General features: G+C 39.6%; 1 protein-coding gene and 1 long non-coding RNA gene across 16 annotated transcripts in view; one reads left to right on the top strand and one right to left on the bottom strand.

Moving 5' to 3' along the window:
* Window positions 1–7,036: 7,036 nt before the first annotated feature.
* On the top strand, window positions 7,037–21,872 carry LOC119144242. 11 transcript variants are annotated; one of them, XR_005103028.1, is made up of 7 exons: window positions 7,267–8,834; window positions 10,461–10,602; window positions 11,995–12,169; window positions 12,372–12,463; window positions 12,643–13,048; window positions 13,148–13,274; window positions 20,795–21,872. It is a non-coding gene; the product is annotated as an uncharacterized LOC119144242 (long non-coding RNA). The 11 variants fall into 11 exon arrangements; XR_005103024.1 differs by having other exon boundaries at window positions 7,270–8,834; window positions 12,872–13,274; XR_005103021.1 differs by having other exon boundaries at window positions 7,271–8,834; window positions 12,372–12,479; window positions 12,872–13,274.
* Window positions 15,433–22,651, bottom strand: part of CDYL (chromodomain Y like) — a 110,252-nt gene continuing 103,033 nt past the window's right edge. For all 5 annotated transcript variants that reach the window (XM_037379283.1, XM_037379284.1, XM_037379286.1 and 2 more), the window contains 2 exons: window positions 18,340–18,483; window positions 15,433–17,315 (listed from right to left, as the gene is read on the bottom strand). In XM_037379283.1, the coding sequence (XP_037235180.1) occupies window positions 17,157–17,315; window positions 18,340–18,483 (303 nt within the window). In that variant the 3' untranslated portion in view covers window positions 15,433–17,156. The remainder of the gene's footprint in view (window positions 17,316–18,339; window positions 18,484–22,651) is intronic.

Below are 22,651 nucleotides of genomic sequence, written 5' to 3'. Positions count from 1 at the left end.
GCAGAACTGGAGACTAAATTAGTGGGCTATTAAATAACCACCTTCTGAATAGTTACAAGAATTTCAGAAATATCTGCTGCAAACTAAGGCAGCTCTTCATAAATGAGTGGCCTCTGTTTCATCTTCGGAAGTAGCTTCCAGCACTGCTTAAAAAATACTTGTTTTAATGCAGCCATATACAGGAGCAAAAAGGAGGAGCTGAAGTTGCTTGGGCAGTTTTCAGCTTTCCAGAGAGCAAGGTGCAGGGTGCCTTGGCCGTGCCAAGTTTTTTTTTAGCTGGCTTTATTAGAACAATTCAGTGGGCTTGAGTTATTAGAATATGGATGTGGTTTACTTGGGTAATTGAAGAATATCTTAAGCAGTGGTATATGCTGTTCTGCGCCCCCCCCCCCCCCCCCCCCCCCCCCGCCCTGTAAAATATAGATAACTTGAGATTATTGTTGTTAATGTCTAAGCCAGATGTCTTGGTTTGCTAGATACCAACAGCCTTTCTGCGTTGTATGCCAGTAGGGTTGCAGAGAATGCAAAGGGGCTGTTTAATTATGTGATTGCAGGTGAAAAATAGTGTGTTTACTGATTTATCACGAAGGCGAGTATTTCTAATCTTTGTTACTGTTGAAGTTTGTACCTTTCTTCAGTGCTACCAGATCGAGTATGCCTTTTTAAAAGGATGTAACTTCAAGCTTTAGAGGAAGCCAGTGCTATTATACTGCAATTTTCAAAAGTTTTTGTAGTTTGGCATGAAATAAAAGCCTTGCTGAACTAGGCACCACACTGGATCAGGGCAACACTGATTGTAATTTATGAAGAGAGGTTTCTTCTTTGTTACTGAAGCAAATCAAGAGTTTAAATGGTCAGCTTTTGCAGGGCAGGCACAAAACCAATCAATGATACATTGGTTCTTGAGTCTGTGTTTTGGTTAGATACTAAATCCAACTTTAGAGCTCCTGGTGTCAGAAGAAGATGTTGTTGCCCCGTAAACTTATTTAAATATACTCAAATATTTTTATAACTGTCATGAATGACAGTTTGGTATCATTTGTTTTTGCGTAGTTGGTCCAAATACCTTATGATGTGCTTGTGGCTGGTTTGACAGAAAGGTGGTTCTGTGTTCCAGATGTCACTGAAATGGGTACTGCTGTGCAGGGTGTCGTGACTCACATCTCTCACATTAAATGCTGTGGAATCACAGTCTGAGACCTGTGGAACAACTGTACCTGTCCTGGTCTTAAAGGTCAGTAGGAATAGCAGCCATTTAGCAACTCAGATTAATGGATGCCTTGGCCAGATGATTTAAGGTATTCATGTGACCAGCAGGATTTGCAAGGTCTCTGAATTAAGTCTTCAAAATTATGTGGGCACCACTGCTTTTTACAGATCTAACCTGAGGGTGCCTACGTAATTCTGAAGACTTGTAAAAGTCTTTTGAAGATCTGTAAAGGCAGAGCATTGTGGTGCCTACTTGTAGGCAGTTAATTCCCCAGTGGCATTAACAGCCTTCCAGCTGGATACCCAGTCCCAAAAAGCACATTTACTCTTGTGCTCAGAACAGAGATCTAGAAAAGTCAGCATGCTGAGCGGTGAGCTACCTGCATTAGCTAGTAGACAGTGTGAAGGACTACAGTGCACCTTCAGGTTCTGGTCAGCCTGCTCTAGTGGAAATGGGGGTTTGGGGTTTTTTGGGGAGGCAGTGGGCAGGCAGTTTGAGATGAAGGCAAAGTTGCCTGAAGAATTGTGGTAGAGACATCTGAGTTTTACTTGTAGCTCCAATAACACGTTGCTGGGTGACCTTCTACAAATAACTTTGCGGTTCTGTGCTGGTCTGACACTTGCCTGTTCAATGCCACAGACTTAGAGATGCTATTTGCTTTGTAAAGCCCTTTGAGAGTGCCATAGGTTATCATTTCATGTTCACAGATTTTACTTTGGAACCTAGAATCAGCTCTTGCCACATCTGTTTTCCCCTGAAGACTGCTGATCAGTGAGGGGTGGTTTTGACCAGGGCAAAACAAGGCCAGTCTTTACCTGCCTGGAAGGTTCTGTAAGTGAAGGAGATGGTATGGGGTTTACTTTGCTTAAGGCAAGACTGTAATGTGCTGGAAAACATGACTGCGTTTAGTCGGCAGCATTGTAGAGAGCAGAGGGATGAAGGGTAACTAAGGGTAACCTGAAGCATTTGAGATATTTTTAAAAATAATGTGAAATGGCTTTTCTTGTTAAGAGAATGGTTGTGCATCATTAAAGGCTACAAAAGCAAAGTGGGAACATGCTTTCCAAATCGGGAGGAGAGCAATACTTAGCAGTTGCTAATCTATTTATGTTCCAGTCATGCTCAAGAGTGTGGCTTTGAGGTCTGAAGCTCTTGTAATTGCCTGGAATATGCCACTCTGCAGCAAGAGTCATTGTTCCGCTCTCCCTCAGAGGAAGGCTGAGATTTTTAGCTGTAGGACTTCCCTTTCAAGCGAGCAGAGAGACATGGCTAAATTCCCATGTATTGTTTTGTTGAAACATAACTATGGCATGCGTTATAAGCATGTCAGTTCTATGTGATCTAGGCAGAAATTGGTGCATTTGGTGGGAAGTAGCCAGAGCTTTGTTTTGGGGATTATACATGCGTTTTTAGGAGCCAGGTGTTGATCCCTGTTGGTAGAAGTCCCTTAAACTTTGCAGGATCAGTAGGATGCTTGTTTGGTTCCCTGATTTCTCAAAGGGTCGGAGACCCAATTTTTCTCTCTTCTATTTCTCGACTTGCTGCCAGGTTTCCTTTGATATTCCCCAAGCAATGCTCAAAACATTTAGACATTAAACACAATTAAATGAGAGTGAAGCCAAGGCTCCATACCCTGCATGAAGATATAGAGGTGCAAGATTCAGCAGGGACTGAACGCATTCTCAGGAAGCTATGTAAGATGTGGCTTCACAGGGGCTTCCAGCCCAACCTCACCCACGTTACTTTGCATGGGAACCTCTCTCCTTTGTGCCTTCCCTTAAAGAGAAGTGAGTGCATTTTTATATAGCGAAGAATTCCTGTAGCTTCCTTTCAAGTCCCCAGGGTACTGCTGGCCTTGGGAACCTCTTTATATAGCTCCTCTGGAACCAGGAACTTGGAGCGTAGCTGTGACACTTCCACATAGGAAAGCACACATAGTCTATGCAAAACTCTTCCCTGGTGTTGGTAGACTGGATGGAAAAGCTCATTTTTATTCTATAGATTAGTTTCTTTTGTGAATGACAATCTATGCTGTCTTTTCCTCCCTGGAGGATGAAAGTGGCGTTGCTGCCAAGATTCAACTAAATACAAGACTTCTTTAGATCCAAGTGCTGTTCTCGCTGCTTCTCTTTAATGCCTGGCTTGATCAAGTGAATAATAGGCTGAGGACCTCCAGGGAGGGGAGCTGTGAAGGAAATATCTTTCTTCATGCCTGTCATGCGAACAGAAAGCCCCCAGCACGGAGAGCTCACTCTCCACTTTCACTCACAAATGATATACCTACAAGGTGGTGCTTGGTTTTCCTTTTCCTTCAGAGATCAGTCATTTCAGGAATACCTGCTATTTTCTGTAAGACCCAAAAAATGCGATTTGGAAACAAAGTTAAGGGGTCGAAAACTGCAGTGGTAACATAGGACAGATCTTTGGCTGAGGCTTTTTCAATAGTATAGAAATTGCTTCGTGAACCACATTTTGACCAAAATCTCATAGGTGCTTGTCCTTGTAAAATGTGATAACGTGGTAGGAATACCTCAGGTTCTTAAAAAAAGTGTGCCAGCTCATGCAGTTAGTACTCTAAAATGGCTGAATTTTGTTGAATTCAATTTCAACAAAAAAGCCAAAGTGGATAAAGAAGACGACTGGAATTTGGAAATTGGTCTTGGACTGACATATGAAAACCTTTGCCTTGGACCTTTTAGATAGTAATATAGAAAAAGATACAGTATTTTAAGACTAAGCTGAGGCTCTGGTATGGTTTTTTTCTGCAAACTTGGTAACGAGTCTTGTGGGCAGAAGAGGACAGAATGTATTAAGATGGTTGATTTTCAGTGCAAATAGAGAGCTCCCAAGTTCTTCCAGTGTCTGGAATTTGGTAAAAACATGGGGTTTTTCTTCCTAATGAACAAATAGCTTACTGTGCCAAATACCTCTTAAGTATGTTTAGATTTATTCCATTCACGTTCAAACAAGATGAGATACCACCCTATTCCAAGAAAAGATCTACAAATACCAGAATCTGTGCAAAAATCAAGAAGCTGCTCAGCATTATAAATAAACCCTCTTGGTTTCTTGCCCTTGTGCAATGATGGCAAGAAAAAAACCACCTCTTGATAAATGCCTATGAAAGACATTTACATTTTTTTGTTAAACTACCTGCAAGTATGCTGACTTGTAAATAAGTATAGTTGTGGATGGCATCATCTGGTGATGGTGGCCACTAGAGCTGTGTCCTCCCAGCTCTGAGCTGTTCTGTGTGACCCTGAGTGGGGGCATACTGAGTCAGATTTTTCAAAGAATCCTGTTTCCATTTAGAAGTTGAACTAAGTAGCAATCACCTTGTGGACTTGTTTCTCTTGACTTCACCGATCTTCAGTGTGATGGTTTTTTTTCTTTTTAACCCCCACAGTTGTTTCACTGTGACTGTAGTTTGAAATTACTACATTTTTATTACAGAGGCAATAAACTCGATTCCTATTGTCTAAAATCTTCCTGCATGAACTTTCTGGATGTTCTCGGTGAAGGATTCACTGTTGTTAGTAGCACATTTAGAGGGAAACTGCAACTTCTGAGCACTTCACTGAATTTCTAACTAGTTCTCATACTGAACACACAATGCTGTAACAAGCAGCATTACATCAAGTGCTGTACTAATGGTGTAAAAGGAGACCATCTTTGCCTTCCAGTACTTCCAAACTTAAAAAAAAAAAAAAAAAAAAAAAAAAAAAAGTTGTGGTGAGAAGTGGCGAAGTTGCACAGCAGATTTTGCTGTTACTAGAAAAGGGAGGCTAGAGAAGAGAGAAATGAGCTGCAGACAGTTTCACCCAAGCTAATGCTTTTAAGCTTGATCGGTTGTTCTCAAAGTTCAGAAAGTTTGTTCTTGCCCCACGGTGCTGTGGTTAGATGTGTAGCCTGTTGAATTGTGTCTCTGTAGCTGTTCTGACGGTGTTCTTGCCAGCAGAATAATGTCCCTGTTTGCCAGGTTTTGGAGGTATTGGGGAATTACCAAAGGGATCTGTCACTCCATGTTTTTTCTTCTTCTCTCCCAGTAGTGTCTGGCTTGCCTTGGTGATGGAAAATGTTGGTACATGGAAAATCCTGAGACAGACTGTCAGGAACAGTAACAGTCTGAGATAGTGAAAACCAGTTTCAAGATACTGTTAAGAGCTAGAGGCTGCTTTCTGGGGAGGGAATTGAAGCCAACTGAAGAGAGGTCTGGACTATTAAATTAATTAGCCTGTCATGAGGTTTTTGAAAGCAAAGATGGAGCTCTATTAGCATGTTGGCTTCATGGCAAGTTGCGAGCTGGCTGGAGCCTGTTCATCTGCATGCATTTTTGGGATGAATTGAAGTCTTAAAGCCTGTGGGTTTCGTTGAAAAATGACATCTTGAATGAGGCAAGTTGGCTGCTAGGAGTCAGAATCACAACAGAGCCAAAATAAGCTTCATATTTCTTAACCCCCATGTCACTGTGAGGTCCAGATTATCCCATACGATGTGCAAATACACAAGGACTGAGCATTGTGAGCTGCCAGGTTTTAGTGAGAGGCGGGAGAAGGAAAATAAACTACAGTTGTTCATTATGTAAATACATGGCAGGTATGAAAAAGACCGAGTTATTCAACCAGGTAATGTTTATGAGGAAAGGGAGGAGACAGCTATAGAATAAGGAAAAGAGCTAGGGATATGAGTAAACTGAAAACTCTGACTGTGACTTCAGTGTTTGGCACAAGTCAGAAGAATAAATAAAACACTGAGATGGTAGGGGGCAGGGAAAAGAGAAGTGTCAAGAGCAGCAGAAAGATCAAGTCTTGAGTCAGTGTGCTGTGCCTTTTGCTAGTAGGCATCAAGTTAGAGTCATGGGAAAGATGAGTAACAGCAAAAGAGACTAAAGGGTTTGAATGAAGGTGACCACAAGATTGCTGAGCTCCAGTCATTTTTGTATGCTGGCATGAGTCGGATGCAGCTCCATGGGACTTCAAAGAAAAGTACTGGCATAACGCTAGGAGAGGAATGGGCTGTCATTTTATTAGAAAAGATGCAGATTAGATAAAATTGTGAATTGATATGATTCCAAGTATGTGGGGAGCTGGCATCAAGGGCTGAGAAACTAGCAAATTAAAAAGGCCCAAAGAGAAATGAACTGGATCCCCAGGGACTGCTTATTCTTTCCTGATAAAAATGATCATTAAGAAAGATAAACTTCCTAAAACCAGGCAGTAAATATAATTCTGGGCAGATTGTAGCCAGCAGTGCTTGTGGCCTAGTTCATGTATGTGTGAATGGGAGATTAGGAGCCTAAATGCCTTAGGTTCTTTAATGCTGTATAGTGTAGTAGCTGTGGGTAGGTCAAGCTCGAAGAGTGCCTGGCTCCCTCCAGCACCCCCGCATCCCTTTCACTGGTATGGCTGACCTCTTCAGATGGTGAATAGTTTCACATGTCCTTGTCAAAAGCTGTTCTGAGCATTGGTAAAGTTCTGCTTCAAAGTTGGTGTTGGATAAAGGCAACATAGCAGAGAGGGATGAAGGATGTTAAATATGTGTCAGTACTGCTCTGAAGGGCTGGGAAGGATACAGTGCACAGCCTTTCAGGGGCTCCTGTTTCATGTGGCTCCTGCCTCTTCTCTCAGTAAACCTGAGGGACACCATGTTTAATAATTTTGTGTTTCCATACAATTTGATCAGGGGATGCATAGTTCCTGCTACAGAAAAATAAATACTATTCAGATTGACTCTTTCTAGGCAGGAAAAGCCTAGAATCAAATAACAGTGCAAAATCATTGCACTGTTTGAAAAAAAATATATATTTTTTTGTTTACAACAGGGGACATCAAGGAGGATGCCTGATATCTACCTCCAGAGGTCCTAGAATCGATTGTGGAAGTTTCCCCATCATGCATAACCTTGGACCAAGAATCTTTACAGTGAAGCTCCTGCAGCCATGCCAGCAGACCCTGTTTTGTGGTTTCACGAACGCTTCTGATCTTCACAAGTGTTGAATTCAGAAATTCTGCTGGAACAATGATAGGTCAGTGTGATGGGGATAAAATTGAATCTAAAGTTGTTTTGATGCACAAAGATAATTGGGTGATTTGTTAGTAAAACATTAAAAAAAAAAAAAGGAAGAAAAGTTACTGAAAAAACGTGGTTAAAACTCTTAAAATGGGCAAAACCTTGTAAAATTTAGCAAATTGTCCATGTATAATATTAATACATGTTAAGAACACATTATACATTGTATGCATACAATCAGCTGTTTGTGTATTGTAAATATATCTTCAACAAGGGGTCTTTGTAAAATTTTAGTTCTGAGCAAAATTATTTCCCACTTGCTTTTATTGACAGCTATGTGTCAAAACCTCATGGTTACTGTCAGAAATATCAAACTTTACCACTGTCTTAGAGCATAGGTTTATTAATTTACACAAATAAAGAAGTGAGGATGGAGGAAAATCTGTAGCTAAGATTTTTAAAAAGTTGGAGGTCATTTTGCTTTGTTCCAGGGCTGTGCAAAACTGTAATATGCTTGTCAGTTAAACTGGCTTGGGGTTGTTTACCCATTCCGGGCACCTAGCCAGCCCGACTTACAAAACTGCAATTATCATGATTGTTAGGAATAGTTCCACTTCTCTAGGATTTCTTCTCCCTTGCTTCTTTTCTTCTTTGAGGAAGTCTTAAATTTTCCTGTCAGTTCTGAGGAGACCCTAATTTTCCCCTCAGGGGTTCCCACAGAGATGCAGAGGCTCTCCAGCTCGGTGACAGACATCCTTCCAGATGCAACAAGCAAGAGTGTCAATCCTTGGGATCAAATCCCTGCTGGCCCCGGCCAACAAAGCCAGGTCTTGCTGCTAGGAGACCCACAGTGTTCACTTTTTTTTTTTTTTAATTTTATGGTTTAATGCAGAATTTCTAAATATATGTCTAATTTGAAGGCTGAGAGGCTTTGGCACTTGTGTTGTTTCTCATTTATGGCCACACCGTCCCTGTGGCAGTTGCTGGTGGTTTGTCCACAAACGCTCCTGGGGTATTTTGAGGCCCCTCCACAAACACGAATTGGGAAGACAGAAGGGCACCAGGTGCTGGGCACCCAGCAGCTTTTGGGCTGCAGGTGCTGTGAAGTGCCCACCGTTTGAAGGCGCTCGGGTAACATGGTGTTTACTGCGCTGTTGCCTCCGGCCTCGCTGTCTCCAGGAAGAATAAGCAACCGCTTCTGTTGGGCTCCTAGATAACTCCTTTCCAACTCTTCCCAGTCTGCCGCGCTGGCTAGACGTAGCGGTGGATGGCTTTCGTTATCAGGCAGAGCACGCGGGAAGGTGCAGTTTCATGTTGCTGGTGTGAGCTGGGATCGCGGCTTCCTTCACAAGAAAGCCTGCGAGGTGGTGATAGCGTGTTGACGTAGCGGGGAAACCGGGCAAGTCTGTAATCTTCGCCGTGTCGTACTCTGCTGTTTTATCGTCGGTGATTTGCAGGGTCAAGTATGGCCGCAGGCCAGGCACGGCGCATGGATGCCCTTGCGCAGCTCTCGAACGGAGCTCCTGTTGTGCACAAGAGGAAAAACAGATGTAAAAGACCCTTAATCTCAGCTGTCATCCCCGCAGGGCAGCTGTGCCTCTTCCGTGTGTTCCGCGTAGGTTTTGGGTGGGATGCTCTGATTCTCCTTCGTCTGCGCAAGTGGTTTTAGTTTGTGATGAGGCAGTGGTCAGAGAGAGAAAATCCAGGGGTTATCTTGCTTGTGCCTTGTGATGCTGGGCTGCTGCTGTGTCTTCAGTGATAACCCGTTTCTGGGAGCTGCTGTGGGTCCCTGCTGTTACTGCCGGAGCCCTTCCCAGGTTGCAGCTGCTCTTCATCACTATGAACTTAGAGGAGCACTAGGAATGGTAGAGACAGGACAATAATGATTGCGTGTCAGGTTATTGCGGGTTGCTGGCCAGAAATTTTCCGTCAGGATGTTTCCTGGGTTCAACTTCTTGGGGTACACAACTCTGCTGAGGATTTCTGAAATCTCTGAATGTAAAGTCGGAGGCTCTGTGTATGTCTTTTTCTAGACACTGGCAATATTACATTTATTTTCAGCCAACCAAACTCTCAGGAACTTCTAGATGATTTTTATGGCTAATCTGTTGAATTATTTGATATACGTTAGTGTTACGGACTGCTGTATTACTTGCTTACTTGCTTTTGAAAGTTCAGTAATCAGGTGATATGCTGAGAATCGGTGATAACCGGTTCAGTGGCAAAATTACGGTTTTAATGCTTCTGTGTCAAGAACAGTCTAGAGGCAGATGTGCCACATCGCTTGTTCAGCAAAGGTTGCTCCCAAAGCATTAACTTACCACATGAGCATTGGGTGGACCTACCCTGTTAGGAAGTGTAGTGGAGGAACCGAATGGCATTTTAATGTAGGCTACCATATTTTACCTACATATAATGTGGGCTACCAAATTATACCTACATATAATGTAGGCTCCTCACGTATTTTTCAGGTTTTGAGGTATTTCATGAACAGCAGTATTGTGCGCTTACCACTTTTTTTCAAAGCTGTGTTTACAACCAATTATGTTTAAACTGTTCAATGTCTGTGAAAAAACTGTTTGCTGCGCCACCGTGTCTAAATCTGTAGCAGAACCTAAGAGGACTGAGTGCATGTGAAGAACTGCTGTCACCTTCATCTGAAAGGCTGGTAGTAAGGCTGGGGGCGTCTGCTGGAGCGGAACATGAACTGTAGGCCTTGGGGTTGCATCTTTTTAAGGATTAAGTGCAATAGCCTATCTTCATGTGCCAGGACCTTCCAGAAGCATTTGGGATCTTAAATAATTAATTGTTTATTCTACTTCAGAGCTGGGTTATGTAAGGTCCCCAAATTTCCTGCTTTATAACATTAGGATTAACAATTTGCAAAGATCTTCTGTTGAAGGATTTGGTAACAGTTCTGCTGCGCCACGGAGTAATTATCAGGAAGTTCAGATGCTTATGATTCTAGGGGAAAATAAATCCGTTCTCACGAGCTGAAATAGATTGTCCAAAATGCCCAAAAGATTGTGGAGTTGTTGCCCCTGGTTCTTCTATCAGACTGGCTGTTGTGTTTTATTTTGCTTCAAGAAAATTGATGTCAAGACCTGACTTTTTTCTTTCTCTTCCCTTGGATGCATGGACTTGTGTCATTTCTATCCATAATAGAATTTTCTGTCAGCATGAATTGTAATTCCTTTAGATACACTTTCAATTTTTAATGTAACTTCAATTTTATTCCTAGATACCATATAATGCTGGCTTCAGAAATACTTCTGTGGATGTTACGGCCCAGCTCTTGAGATCACAAAGTTAAGTCTGCAGACTCCTATTTTGATGTGATCAGTCTTGAGACGCCTACTAAGAAACAAGCAGAAGTGGATGAGGTGCCTTCCCTTTGCTTTCTTATTTTCATCCCCTTGATTCAAGGCGTCATCCAGTTTAAAAACTCTCAGCTTCACATTGTTTTAATTTTTAAAATTGTTATTTAGCATTCAAAATAATTCTTCCAGCACATAAATTCAGGATTTATCAGGTTTCCAGCTTAAATCCCACCACCCCCTTTCTAAGCACAAAGCCCATGGAGGTGGAGGTGTGGTGGAGAGAAGAAAAAGAAGAAATATGGGGATGTGCCTGTCTTTTGACATTTGAAACATGGAAAGGAAATTGTTGTTTGTTGATTTTACTTTACATCATGTAGTGCAAGCATGATTTCTGTAGAAGTGTGTGTCTCAATTATTCCTGGCTTAGCAGGTGGTTTTAGGTTTGTTTGTTGGTTTGGTATTTTTTTAATAATACTGTTTGATTTAAGATCCCAGTCCAACCTGACAAGCTCAATGAATTCCAGAAATGTTGTTTTTGTAAGAAGCAGTATCTGCATTTCACAGAAGTTGCTACTGGCAGCAGCCAGTTTACCCAGCACATGACTGGCGTGACTTTGAGGGTGGCCTCTGTGAGTGCCTTTTCTTACTGAGACAGATGGTACAGTGAATTTAGTGAAAATTAATTAGTAAGGGGGAGGCAGGGAAGACAACCAGGACTTTGAAGATTGTTTATACTCTAGGTTTTGTTTAGCAATAAGAACTTTTTGCTGGAGATGGAAGTAAAGGGTTATAATGAATGGGTCTTGGAAAGCAGCATCTAGGAAACACTCGTTTATTACAGCATTATGAGTTGACTTCTCATCCTGCAGAGTTATGTAGTTGCTCTATAGTGGTGTGTGTTTAATAAGTTATATCCAGAGGACATAGTAAAGATGTGTTACATTTGACCCAAAGGCTCACGCTATGTGCAGTCATCTTGAGTAGCTCACATGGTTACATTTCAGTATGACCACTGGTGGCTGGGTTACTGTTCAGCTTGACTGATTGAGGCAGATCTTGGGAAAAAAAAATTCAAAATTTCAAGGAACTGCTGAGACCAAAGCAAAGTTTCAGGTACTGTAAAAGGCATGGCTTTGTTTTGGTTAACTATTGCAATCCTGTTTATCCTTGAAGAAATAAATTCTTCTTCTTTGAACAAGTAACATTATTTATGCTTTTTAACAGACAGGGTAAAGATGATCCCCATCTTACCTGAAACTTGTATGTCGATCTGTACTTCTCTCTGTTCTGGGTGATTTGGTATCACCCAGCACAAGATGTTGGCTTCTCAAAGATAAAGGATTGCAGAGCCTGATGAGCCTGCAGTTCCAGCCACAGAGGTTGTTTGATGGATGACTAGCTAGCTAGAAAACAAATGCAAGTTGGTTGGGTTTGGTTTTTTTTTTCCACACATAGTGGTAAAGCTTAGAAGGGATCTCTGGAGGTCATCTGGTCCCACCCACCCCTACTCAAGGAGGGCCACCTACAGCTGGTTGCCCAGGACCATGATCAGAAGCTTTTTGAGTATCTCCAAGGATGGAGTCCCTACAGCCTCTTTAGGCAACCTGTGCCGGTGCCTGTCACCCTGACAGTAAGAAAGTGTTCCCTGATGTTTAGAGGGAACTCCTCTGTTTCTGTTTGTGCCCATTGCCTCTGGTCTTGTCACTGGGCACCACTGAGAAAAGCCTGGCTCTGTCCTCTTTGTTTTCTTCCTGCAGCTCCTTTTGACTTCTTACCTGCTGTTTCTTGGTGGCTTCTAATTCCCCTTGTTTGTTGTATTTTTCCTTGTGCAGGAGGGATGAGGAGGACCAAAAGAACTCCGTCACCATCATCTCATTTTCTATTGCACTTCAAAATCTTTGCATATCAAACCACTCTCCATCCTGTGAGTACCTCACGAGGTAATTGTATTTTGGATTTTGTTTGTTAGTAAGTCTGGTGCATGGCTTGCCAATCATGTCCCTCGCAAGTAGGAAAAAAAATGCAGACTTGTGAGCAAAGTATTTTCTAGAGAAATCAGAGTGACTGTACAGGACTGGACCATGATGATTGTGTGCTATACAGGGCCTCTCCTCCTGATACTTCTTCCCTTGGAAAGAAAAATTCACCTGTGTGCCATCTTCAGTATAACTGAGTTCCCAAGCTGTGTGACTTAAGGTTGCCAACCCAGCCTCTGCTACAGCCTTGTGAGACTGCCTGTGTGTTGACAGCTGCTGACAGTTCCTTTAGGATGGAAAATCATAATGCAAACTGTAATTGAGTTGAGGTATCTCCTCCTTCCTACTCTCTTCAGCAGCATACTTGTCGTGTTCCAGATGAACGTTAAGTGCCTCAACTTCCACCAGCAAACCCAGGGAGAGTACAGGCTCTATTGAAGAAAGTCTCTCCTGTCCACTCGGCCAGAAATGGTTTGTTTGCTGCCCAGTTCCTTAGATGCCTGCAGTCTTGTTTTATCCACTGTTTGGGTAAAGTATGAAAAGTATCGGTGTAAAGTTAAGCAGTTTACAGCTCAGTATGACTTTAATCTCACCTAAAAAGATTACTTAATTCCCCTGAACCTTGTTTTCAGTATAATGGTGCATGGAGCAGTGTCTTTTAGCAATGTCAGCAATCCAGTGAAGGACTCACTGAAGGAAACTGCTTCACATCCTGGATTCATGCAAATTAGGAAGCTTGAACATGGAAAAGACCTGTAGGTGAGTTCAGATCTTCAGATTACCTCAAAATACCTTTTGTTGTAGGTTGGCTCTCCCAGTGCTAAGACCTTGCTGTGCTTTATTTACTCAAACTAACATATCAGCAGAAAGTGTGGTCAAGTGTACACAGGTGGCTTTCAAACAGTTCCAAGTACATTCAACCCGTGGCTCTGTGGTCCCGTTTCTTGACCAGGAGAAAAGTTCTTTCATTTACTTCCAAAAATAAACTTCAATGTGATGGAACTTTTGTGAGGAAGGCATACTTTATGGCCTCAGTGCAGTCCAGTGGCCAGTGCTGGTCAGTTTGCTGTTTGCTAGTGCCTGAGATGTTACCTATTTCAGGAAGAGAATTAGAATGTCAGATTCCTACACTGCACTATCAAGGCTCCTGTGCTCCTTTAAGGTTTTGGCACCAACACTGACAGTTGCCTTACAGTGTGTCTCTATGCTCTGTAAATAATTAAGCAGATTGTGTAGTACAGGGATGCAATCAAGCCAGTCTTGATAGGAGACTTAGGGGTCAGACTAAGAAGGCTAAGCCAGCTGGATTTTATGTTCCAATACCCTTATTACTAATTCTACTAGCCCCTGACTAGACTTCTGACACCCAAACAGATGTGATTTGCCTTCAGGCCTGAAGGAGGAAAAAAATGAGGAAAATTTCTCCCTTGCTGGGAAAAAAACCCCAAACAAACAAAAAATCCCAACCATACAGAAACTTTCTGTATCTTCAGAAAGATACCGTTTCTATGTTCTTACATTCACCTGAACCCAACAATTCACGATGCTCCAGAATTCCCCTAGTACAAGGTGTTCATACATCACTACTAGAATCAATTGCTTCTGTGAGGCTGGGACTCCAAACCAGGTGCTTTAGAAGTGATGGTGGCTTCTGCAGCCTCCCCAGCCTTCTCCTTGAGCCCAGTCAAACCCCTGTGGCTACAGCTGCAGTCAGTCATCAGAAGCTAAAGCTGATGCTTCAGGTTAGTTTATCTATGCAGTACTGCAAATTTATGTAGGACAATACAAGCATCAGCAATGAACCAGGCTGGACAAAGACCTATGTCTCCTGTGAAGAAAAGCTTGGAAAACACTCATGTAAAAAATGTCCTAAGTCATTTTTTGTGATCTGTCAGGCCTTCTTGCTTGCTAACTTTTCTGGCTTTGTTCTATTGTGGTTTTGCAAAGACTAAACTAGACTTAACTGTAACTGTCACACCCATCAAAGGATACTTAGTGACCAATCCTGAAAAGAACAGGGCAGTATTTCCTCCAGAAACAGGGTATCTCTAGTCCAGTATGTAGGCAAAACGTCTACATTACTTATTCATAAGGACATAATTTGTTAATAGTGTGAAGTTAGTTACTGCTTTTAATATAAAGGTTGGGCAATTGCACAGTGACTCTGATAGTGTATGTGAATTTGTCTGAACTAAGGACTTTTTCCACTGAAAGGAATTTACGTGGTCACCAACTTACATCTTCAAACTGTCAGCAGCAGCACAACAGCCTGACAGATAGTAACACAAAAAATGAAGCAAGTAGAATTTTTTCAGTTGAATTGCCTGCACCTTCAACTGATTTAATTCTAAGTATCTCTAGACCCAGTCTTCTGTTACAGTGAAGTTCTTTCATGTTTAAAGAAAGCATAAATAATCCTCTAGCTGAAACAGATGCAATCTATGCCCAAATACTTCTTACAGAGGCCAGAAAAGGGACCTTTTATATAAATTTGAGTTGAACTCCAAAAGGTTTCCCATTACAGAACTGTAGGTAAGGTATCTTTCCTTCTGCCTTCAATAAAATCGAATTCAACTAAGGAATTTTCACTTTACCACATCACTGTAGGAAAAATGACCCATTTTTAAGAGATTCCAAAGAAATAATTACTTGAATTTTTTTTTTTTTTGAACTGTAACAAAATAATGAAGAGTAGAATGACTTCCTATGTCATCTTCTCCCATCAACTTCCTCTAAGAGAAAACTTCTACACAGTTTACAGCAATAAACTGATTTTCAACTTTTCATTTAACGGAAATTAAGAGCTTATAGAAGTTTAACAAAATAAAATATTGAAGTCTTTAATTTGAAAGATTTGTTTCAGCAACCCTTAAATCAGAAGTATCTTTGAAAAAGACAATTATATGAGAGAATCACATTTAAAATGTGTTAAGAAATATTAGTTTTATTTAACCAGTTTTCACAGCTGAATATTTATTCTATAAAAACTTTACAGATTGTACAGTTTATATATAGTTCAAACTACTAGAACAAAGAAGTAGGTCCCACAGATGCAAAAATACTGTACCAATCCAAGGTAAAGGCAGATTTACACACTGTACAGCTCTCCACTGGGAAGGGGAGGTGGGTCAGTTCCAAGTAAAAACTTCAAAACTGTACAAAAATAAGGTTTGATTTCTTTTTCATTCTTCATAATACATTCATTAAGATTGCAAGCACAGATACCCAAGTAATAATAGGTATCTGCGGTCAGGAATCAATAACCACTCCTGAAAGGAATGCAAAATAGGTCTATTTACACAGGGCACTCTTACACCATACTGTATATAGTGTATATTTAAAATAATAAAAAAGCATAGACAAAGAACATTAAACATCTAATATAAGGTAGTTTTTTTTTTAAAAGGAGTTTTTTTTTTTTTACTTAATAGTGTGCCAAAAGATTTTTAACTTATTAAATAATATATTCTAAGTGAACCTAAAATCTATGAACATAAAATGCATTTTTGGTGTAATACATCAATTAAACCAGCAAATAGGAAAAAAAAAAGAACCGAAAACAAAACCCAAACTGTATATAAAGTAGTATTCTCACCCAGCAACAGAAGCACTTATGTAGTTATTTAAAAAAGAACCAAAAAACAAAACAAAAAAAACCAACCAAACCCAGAGAGACTTTTAAAAAACCCACTAAAACTAACTTATAACTTAGGATATTCATACATAAGATATTCAGTGATTCACTAATACTGCAAAACAAGCTTTTTTTTTTTTTTTTCTTTCTTTTTTTTCCCTTCCCCCTTGCTTTTCCCTCCCACTTCCCCTTATTCCCCTTTCCCAAGAGACAGTGGTTTCTTCATGCTATCTGGGTAAGAATTAAACATATTCCTGCCCCCTTCCTCCCACCCCTCTATACCTCCCCCCAAAAAAGGACAGAGTGTTTTCTTAGCATTAATCCTGAGCACACTCTCTTTTTGGGGATACGTGTGATTTAAGCTTAGGGTTTAATTCCCAAAAATTTTAGAATGTTCCATTACTTGAGGTATTTTAACCTTCTTCTGAGACAGTGCCTTGTATCTTAGCTGACTCATTGGGCAGTGAAAGTAAGGGCTGGCTAATACCCGTTTCAATTCTGTATTCTAATGAAAAAGAAAAACATGATTCCAGACTTCCCTGCCACAGAAAATAATGCAACACCATTCACTTTTTAATCCATTCTCTATTTGATACAGTACTAGCCAAAGATAACAAAAACTAGAGCCTTTAAAGAGATGTTTGGTAGTGCACTCTATCTTTTTTTTTTTTAGCTTGTGTGTGTGTGTCTACATACACACTGTCACACACATACTACCTTTTATATATATATATATATATATATAAAAAAGAGACATATATATGCACACACATACACACAGGTGTGTGTATATATATCTATATGTAACAATCGGGGAGAAAGGAGTTTTGTTCAAATTTAAGTGATACAGTACTTTTAAACCCCTTGACAATAAAAGGTGGGGGGGGTGTCCACTCCTGTTCCCAAGCTGAGCAAGGGGTTAGTTTATATAGGTTTTCCTAAGATGGGCATATTTTGCTTGCCCTGATGTCCAAAGAAATACAATTCCAGTGTCAACGGGCATCTCATCAGAACTCATCAATCTTCTTCTGCAGATATTTTAACATTGAGTCCATCCCTTGTGCTGAGCCCCAGATTTTCTTCAAAACTTCACACTCCTTTTCATTTGCTTGTTCCAAGTCCACCTTCATGATATTACGTACTAAAGCTTTGGATTCTTCAAGTACCTAGGCCAAAAATGGAGTTGGCTTAGTATTATGAGAACTGAGCAACACGTGTACTTACAGGTTTATATGGATGAATCCTGAAGTTGGTCATGAACTTTTAAACTTATCAATTCATGGACATACTATGCCCCTAGGAAATGTTTCTCAAGAGTATTTCTCATAGTTTCACACAGGATTTCCTTTATGCTATACCAGCACAGTTTACAACTGCATAAAAATGTGGAAATAATAAAAAAATCTAAATCATAACTCTCTGTGTGTGTACATATGTATTTTTTTTTTTACTGATAACTAGAGAAACCTCCAACTCCATTTTGGTGAAGGCTAATCATAACACTGTTATCCAGAACTGCTCTAATGACCTTGAAATTCTTGAGCATTTAAAACAGACTGAAAAATCTCGTTTGCTTTTCCATTTAGAAAACTATTAATCTGTTTCAAAGTCCAAAATTTCTGATGTACAGAACAGTTAATTTCTGCTGCATCTCTTCTCATAAGAAAGCACTGAACACCGGTAGTTTCAGCTACCTTGTGCAACTGCCAGTAGTGCACACAGCCATGAACGCACTAGGCTTTACTCATAAAACTAAGTTCAACATAATGTCAAAGACTGCATTTATTTCCTTGGTAATTTAAAATGCAACTCAAGACATTAAATTATAACTCAAGATTTGTGTGTTTCTGTGCAGTTCTTAGGGCAACTGTTTACACTGTTGATTACAGTAAGTTGGACTTACACAACTATGTTAAAACCAAAACACACTGCAGAGTCCAATGCTGTTTTAATGTTCTTAACCACAATGTGCTACGGCATATGATAAAGAAGAGTTAGATGCAAACTTTAAAAAACATCCTCAAAACCCCAGAAACAAAAAGTTGTATAAGAATGTGTTAAAAGACATTGCTATACTAAAATGTGGTCCTTATTTCATGAAAATGGTCTTTGTTTAGGACATAATGATGTAGAATAATAAGAACTAATCTAATCATAAAAACGTTTTGTAAGAAAATGAAGGAAACTTACAACTGAATTACATGTGACAAGTTCCTTAATTCGAACCATTACTTCTTGTGTGAATGTTCCTGGCCAAAACACTTGAGACACGAGTCCTTTGGCACAAGCCTCCTGCGCAGTCAACTTCCTTCCACTGAACAACATTTCATTGGCCTGAAGGGATAAAAAGTTACTTCTGGTATGAAATGTAATGAGACAAAACTCATTAAAGGAAAAATGTTCAAAACAAATAAGGAAAATGCCTGCACTATTTGAAATAGTTTTATTTATTATAGCTCTTCCAACTTTTAATTAAAGAAAAATACTTGCCTACAGATAGCTGGTCAGTGGTGTTGACTATACTACATGTCAGTAGTTATAAAAATACAGAGGTCTATGATTAAGGGTTAAACATGAAAAAAGTCTTTTGTCATCTCCCATTCATGAATGTTCATTAGCTCTAGCTTTCTTGCAGTATTACTGACTCGTTAACTGTATATGTGGTAATACGTTATAAAGCCTGGCAGATCTGTAAAACAGCAATGAATACATCAGCTTGCCATTTATAATTACATTAGTTGCAGCACTGAAATCTTTGCTAAAAATCTACTTTATCTGTAAGTTATAAAGATAATCCAGTTTTGGTAGTAGATCTGGGAACTTCAGTTTTCATAGAAAGGAACAGTTAAATATTTTACAACTAAAAATGTTTTTTAGTACTGAAAATGTTTGAAATCTAAATATATGGTTTATTTTCAGCACTTCTCAAAAGTCTTCAGCAGTATTTCATTTATGATGCAACATTTAAAATAGCTGGATCATCTTAGAATTTGACCTCCAAAACTCACCGGTTTTGGAGCGGGACATGTTCCAATTTCTGATTAAATTCATAGAACATAACCATTCCCATCTTATTCAGGGGTTCAATACTGAACTGCCAAAATCTTTCAAAAGCTGATTTAGCAGTCTTATTAAAAAGAAACACCAGTATTTAAAGGATCTTGTACATAGCTTAAAGGTACAGAACAGTACTACATTCTATACAATAAGGAGATCTCTAGTTCTGTAAATCTTTTTCATCTGTAATCAACACACACCACTATTTATCAGCTTCCCCATTAAAGCTTCATCCCACAACTACTTATGCTTTAATTCTACCTATAGTGAAGTTTCTTACAGAGTCAAACTTTTTGTCTGCAGTGACATCAACCACAAAAAAACCCCCAAAACTTTTTACTGTTTCTTAATGACTAATTTACATTGAAAATATGGCAAAGCCATTGCTGGACTCTTGAAATAGGGAAAGTAAGGCTCTTATAAAACACCCAAACCTGACACGTATAGTATTTCTGAGAACAAAATTCTGTGTTTCTTCATTTTTTCTAATACTGGAATTCTTGGTAATTATTATAGCAACTTCAAGTTACCCAATTACTGTAGGTACTGTTCTAGTATTGCCATTTCACACAGGAAGAAATCTGAACTCTCAGAAGTCTATTACTCGCCCTTTTGTAATGAAATAAAAAGCCTGGGTTCTACGGCAGTTTAGTTGCTGACTCCCAACGTGTTAAAATAAAAATGAAAAGAGGCTTCCTAGGATCTTTTACATAAATTTTATCAGCAGTACATCTCTCCTAAGTTAATATGGGAAGTTGTGATTCACATATTTTAGTTAAAAAAAAGAAAGCCTCACACTAGAGGTACAAATTATATACCCCTATAGTTGTACCTTCTGTGAAAGCAAAAATCAAATATACAAGGTTGATTAACTATCACAACTACACCTCCTGATTTTCCAGGATATAGGTGAGTAATACTAACCTGAAACACTAGCGAAAAGATCAGTGACATACACAAGTATGTCTAAAACAAGGAGTCATTTTCCTAAGGAAAAATTCTTCCAAAAATAATTTTAAAAGATACTTAACATTTATATCAAAGATCAAAAATGTGAAGTCAATCTAATTGGGAGTTAGAAAAGTCAGAACTTTAAGTCAGCTGGTCAGGTCTACATATTCTTCACATGTATCTTTGGTAGCAAGGGTGAAAACAAATGCTAGAAAACCTTAATAATCTTTTTCTATAACTCAGTAGCAACTCTTGAGTTCTCCTGAATGTGAAAAACCATGAACGATAATGGTGCAGTTATCTTATTTCTGCCAGCTGTAACACTGCATTAGCAGAAAACCTCACATGAAATGAGCACTCCCATTACTGTTCTGTTGACAAGTTTTGAAGGAAAATGTTTTGCTCTGGCATCTTCACTTTTGATCTATACACAATATATGCTGGAGTACACTGCTAAGTAAGTTTTAATCCTATAATCAATCACAAATTGTATCTGCTGTGAAAGTTAACACACTTGGTGGTTACTTTCCAAGAAATGCAATACAGCAACAGAAACGAAGACAAAAATATTTCATTAATACAAGACTCTCATTAACAACCTACATTTTCTACTCATTCTGTCTTACTCCTTTCACAGAGGAACATCCTACAGCCCTTCTCTTACAGTGAGTGCTTTGAGGCTTACAGGAGACCTTTACGGAGCATCTCAGCTCTCGTGCACTATGATCAGGAGGCAGCCCGACACCCTGGCTGTCATGTGGACTACAGGCACGATGGGATCGTGTATCCCTCATCACTGACACAAGGGCGTAAGAAATACTGCCAAGCGTGCTGGAGGCTGACAGGGAAACCCAGCATGTGAAGCCTGATCATGCAGCTCCTGTGCTTTGCATCCAAGACCAGAAAGCCAGCCGAAGAACTCCACAGCAGACGCACAATAACGTATCTCCCCAAACAGATGCTGCCTTCATCTCTATTCTAGATTATTTTCAAAACTCAAAAGCCAGGTTTAAGAATCCTTCCAAAATTCTTGGTATTCCCAATACAGTATCGGTTTTGAATCCTAAGGTCTGGGCTTCAGCTTTCCTGTAACAACAACCTCTGTTGAATGTGGTCTGTGGAAAAAACCTCCCTCCATGGCAGACCTGCTCACCAGCCAAGACTGACCTGGTAGGGAAGATTATTTCCAACAATCTTGCGACTGAAGATTTTTACGTAACTGCTGATTATAAAAAGAATGCACCGAATCTGACAAGAGTTAAATGTAGGACTAATATTGCCAAGCTAATACACTTGCAGCAAATTTTAGGATGCATTCAGAGGCCTCCATTCCTTCTTTTGTGTATTTTTCCCCCCCCCAAACACTTCTCATATCATTCATACCATCTCTTCTTTCTGCTGACTTCTATCTCCCTTTCATAGATAGAAAGCACACTATTTGATCAAAATTTTCAGTATGGATTCTGAACATAATTAATGAAATCTGCTGATTAAAGTCCAACTTTGTCCCATACAGCACTGACATTGCTACATTGCAGAGGGTTGAAGATAGTATGCAAACAGTGGCCTTTCCTCCCCCTCCCCTTTTGCACTGAAGATTCTGGAATTGTTATCACTAGAAGCTTTCAATTTAAATCTTTATATTTTAAACCAAAAGCATTCACACACATGAAAAGAGTTTACTAGGGAAGAGCTTCTTGGATTTTTTTTGTACATCTAAAGAAAGTAAAAGTAACAACCACAAGTCTCTAAAGGACGGGGATGGATGGAATGGATGGATGAATGGATGGATGGCCAAATAAAAAGGGAAAGGAACAATCAGTAGTTTGAAACATGCTAAGATATTAAAGATACTCTTATAATTATTAATCTATTTCAGTTACCTTTTCTGTTCTCTTCTAATAACTTAAATCCAGACATCACACAATTAGTCATTAGATCTGTTCAAACTGATGTTTTTAATATATCAAAGTCTGTATTTTTACATTGATAAATACTTACAGGGAAAAACTGACTTTTATAATAAACAGTAATTTAGAAAAAAAAAGGTGTAGCTACAAGCACTTGTTTTATACTGTTACTGTTTAAATTGGAGTGGGACGTAGGTCAGTTTTCAAAGAATACAGCATAAAAAAATAGTAAGAAACATGAAAATAATGTAGGTAAGATATTTTAAAATAGCGTTTTGTTACATTTGCTTCTTTCATCTGACTGGAAAGCAAGAAAAGGGGTACTAACTAACATGTAGTATGTTTTCAGCAACAATGCAAAGCGTTATTTCCCCCTCCCCCCCATCTTGTAAATTGAGTGCAAGACAAAAAAACCCAAATCCTTCACAAAGGTGGTCTGGGTTGAGTATTTCTTGCATAGCACGCTAGCATTAAACATCAACAGAGAACTACCAAGCAAGGAAGTGCGACACGACTTCTTGAGAACAAGTGCACGAAAGCTGACTTGCTTTGCATGAGACTGCTAATAGCTGGTGACACAGTGC

The sequence above is a fragment of the Falco rusticolus genome, chromosome 3, assembly GCF_015220075.1.
Source record: "Falco rusticolus isolate bFalRus1 chromosome 3, bFalRus1.pri, whole genome shotgun sequence".
NCBI classification, from domain to species: Eukaryota; Metazoa; Chordata; class Aves; order Falconiformes; family Falconidae; genus Falco; species Falco rusticolus.
This window is presented reverse-complemented; position numbering and strand designations above follow the sequence as displayed.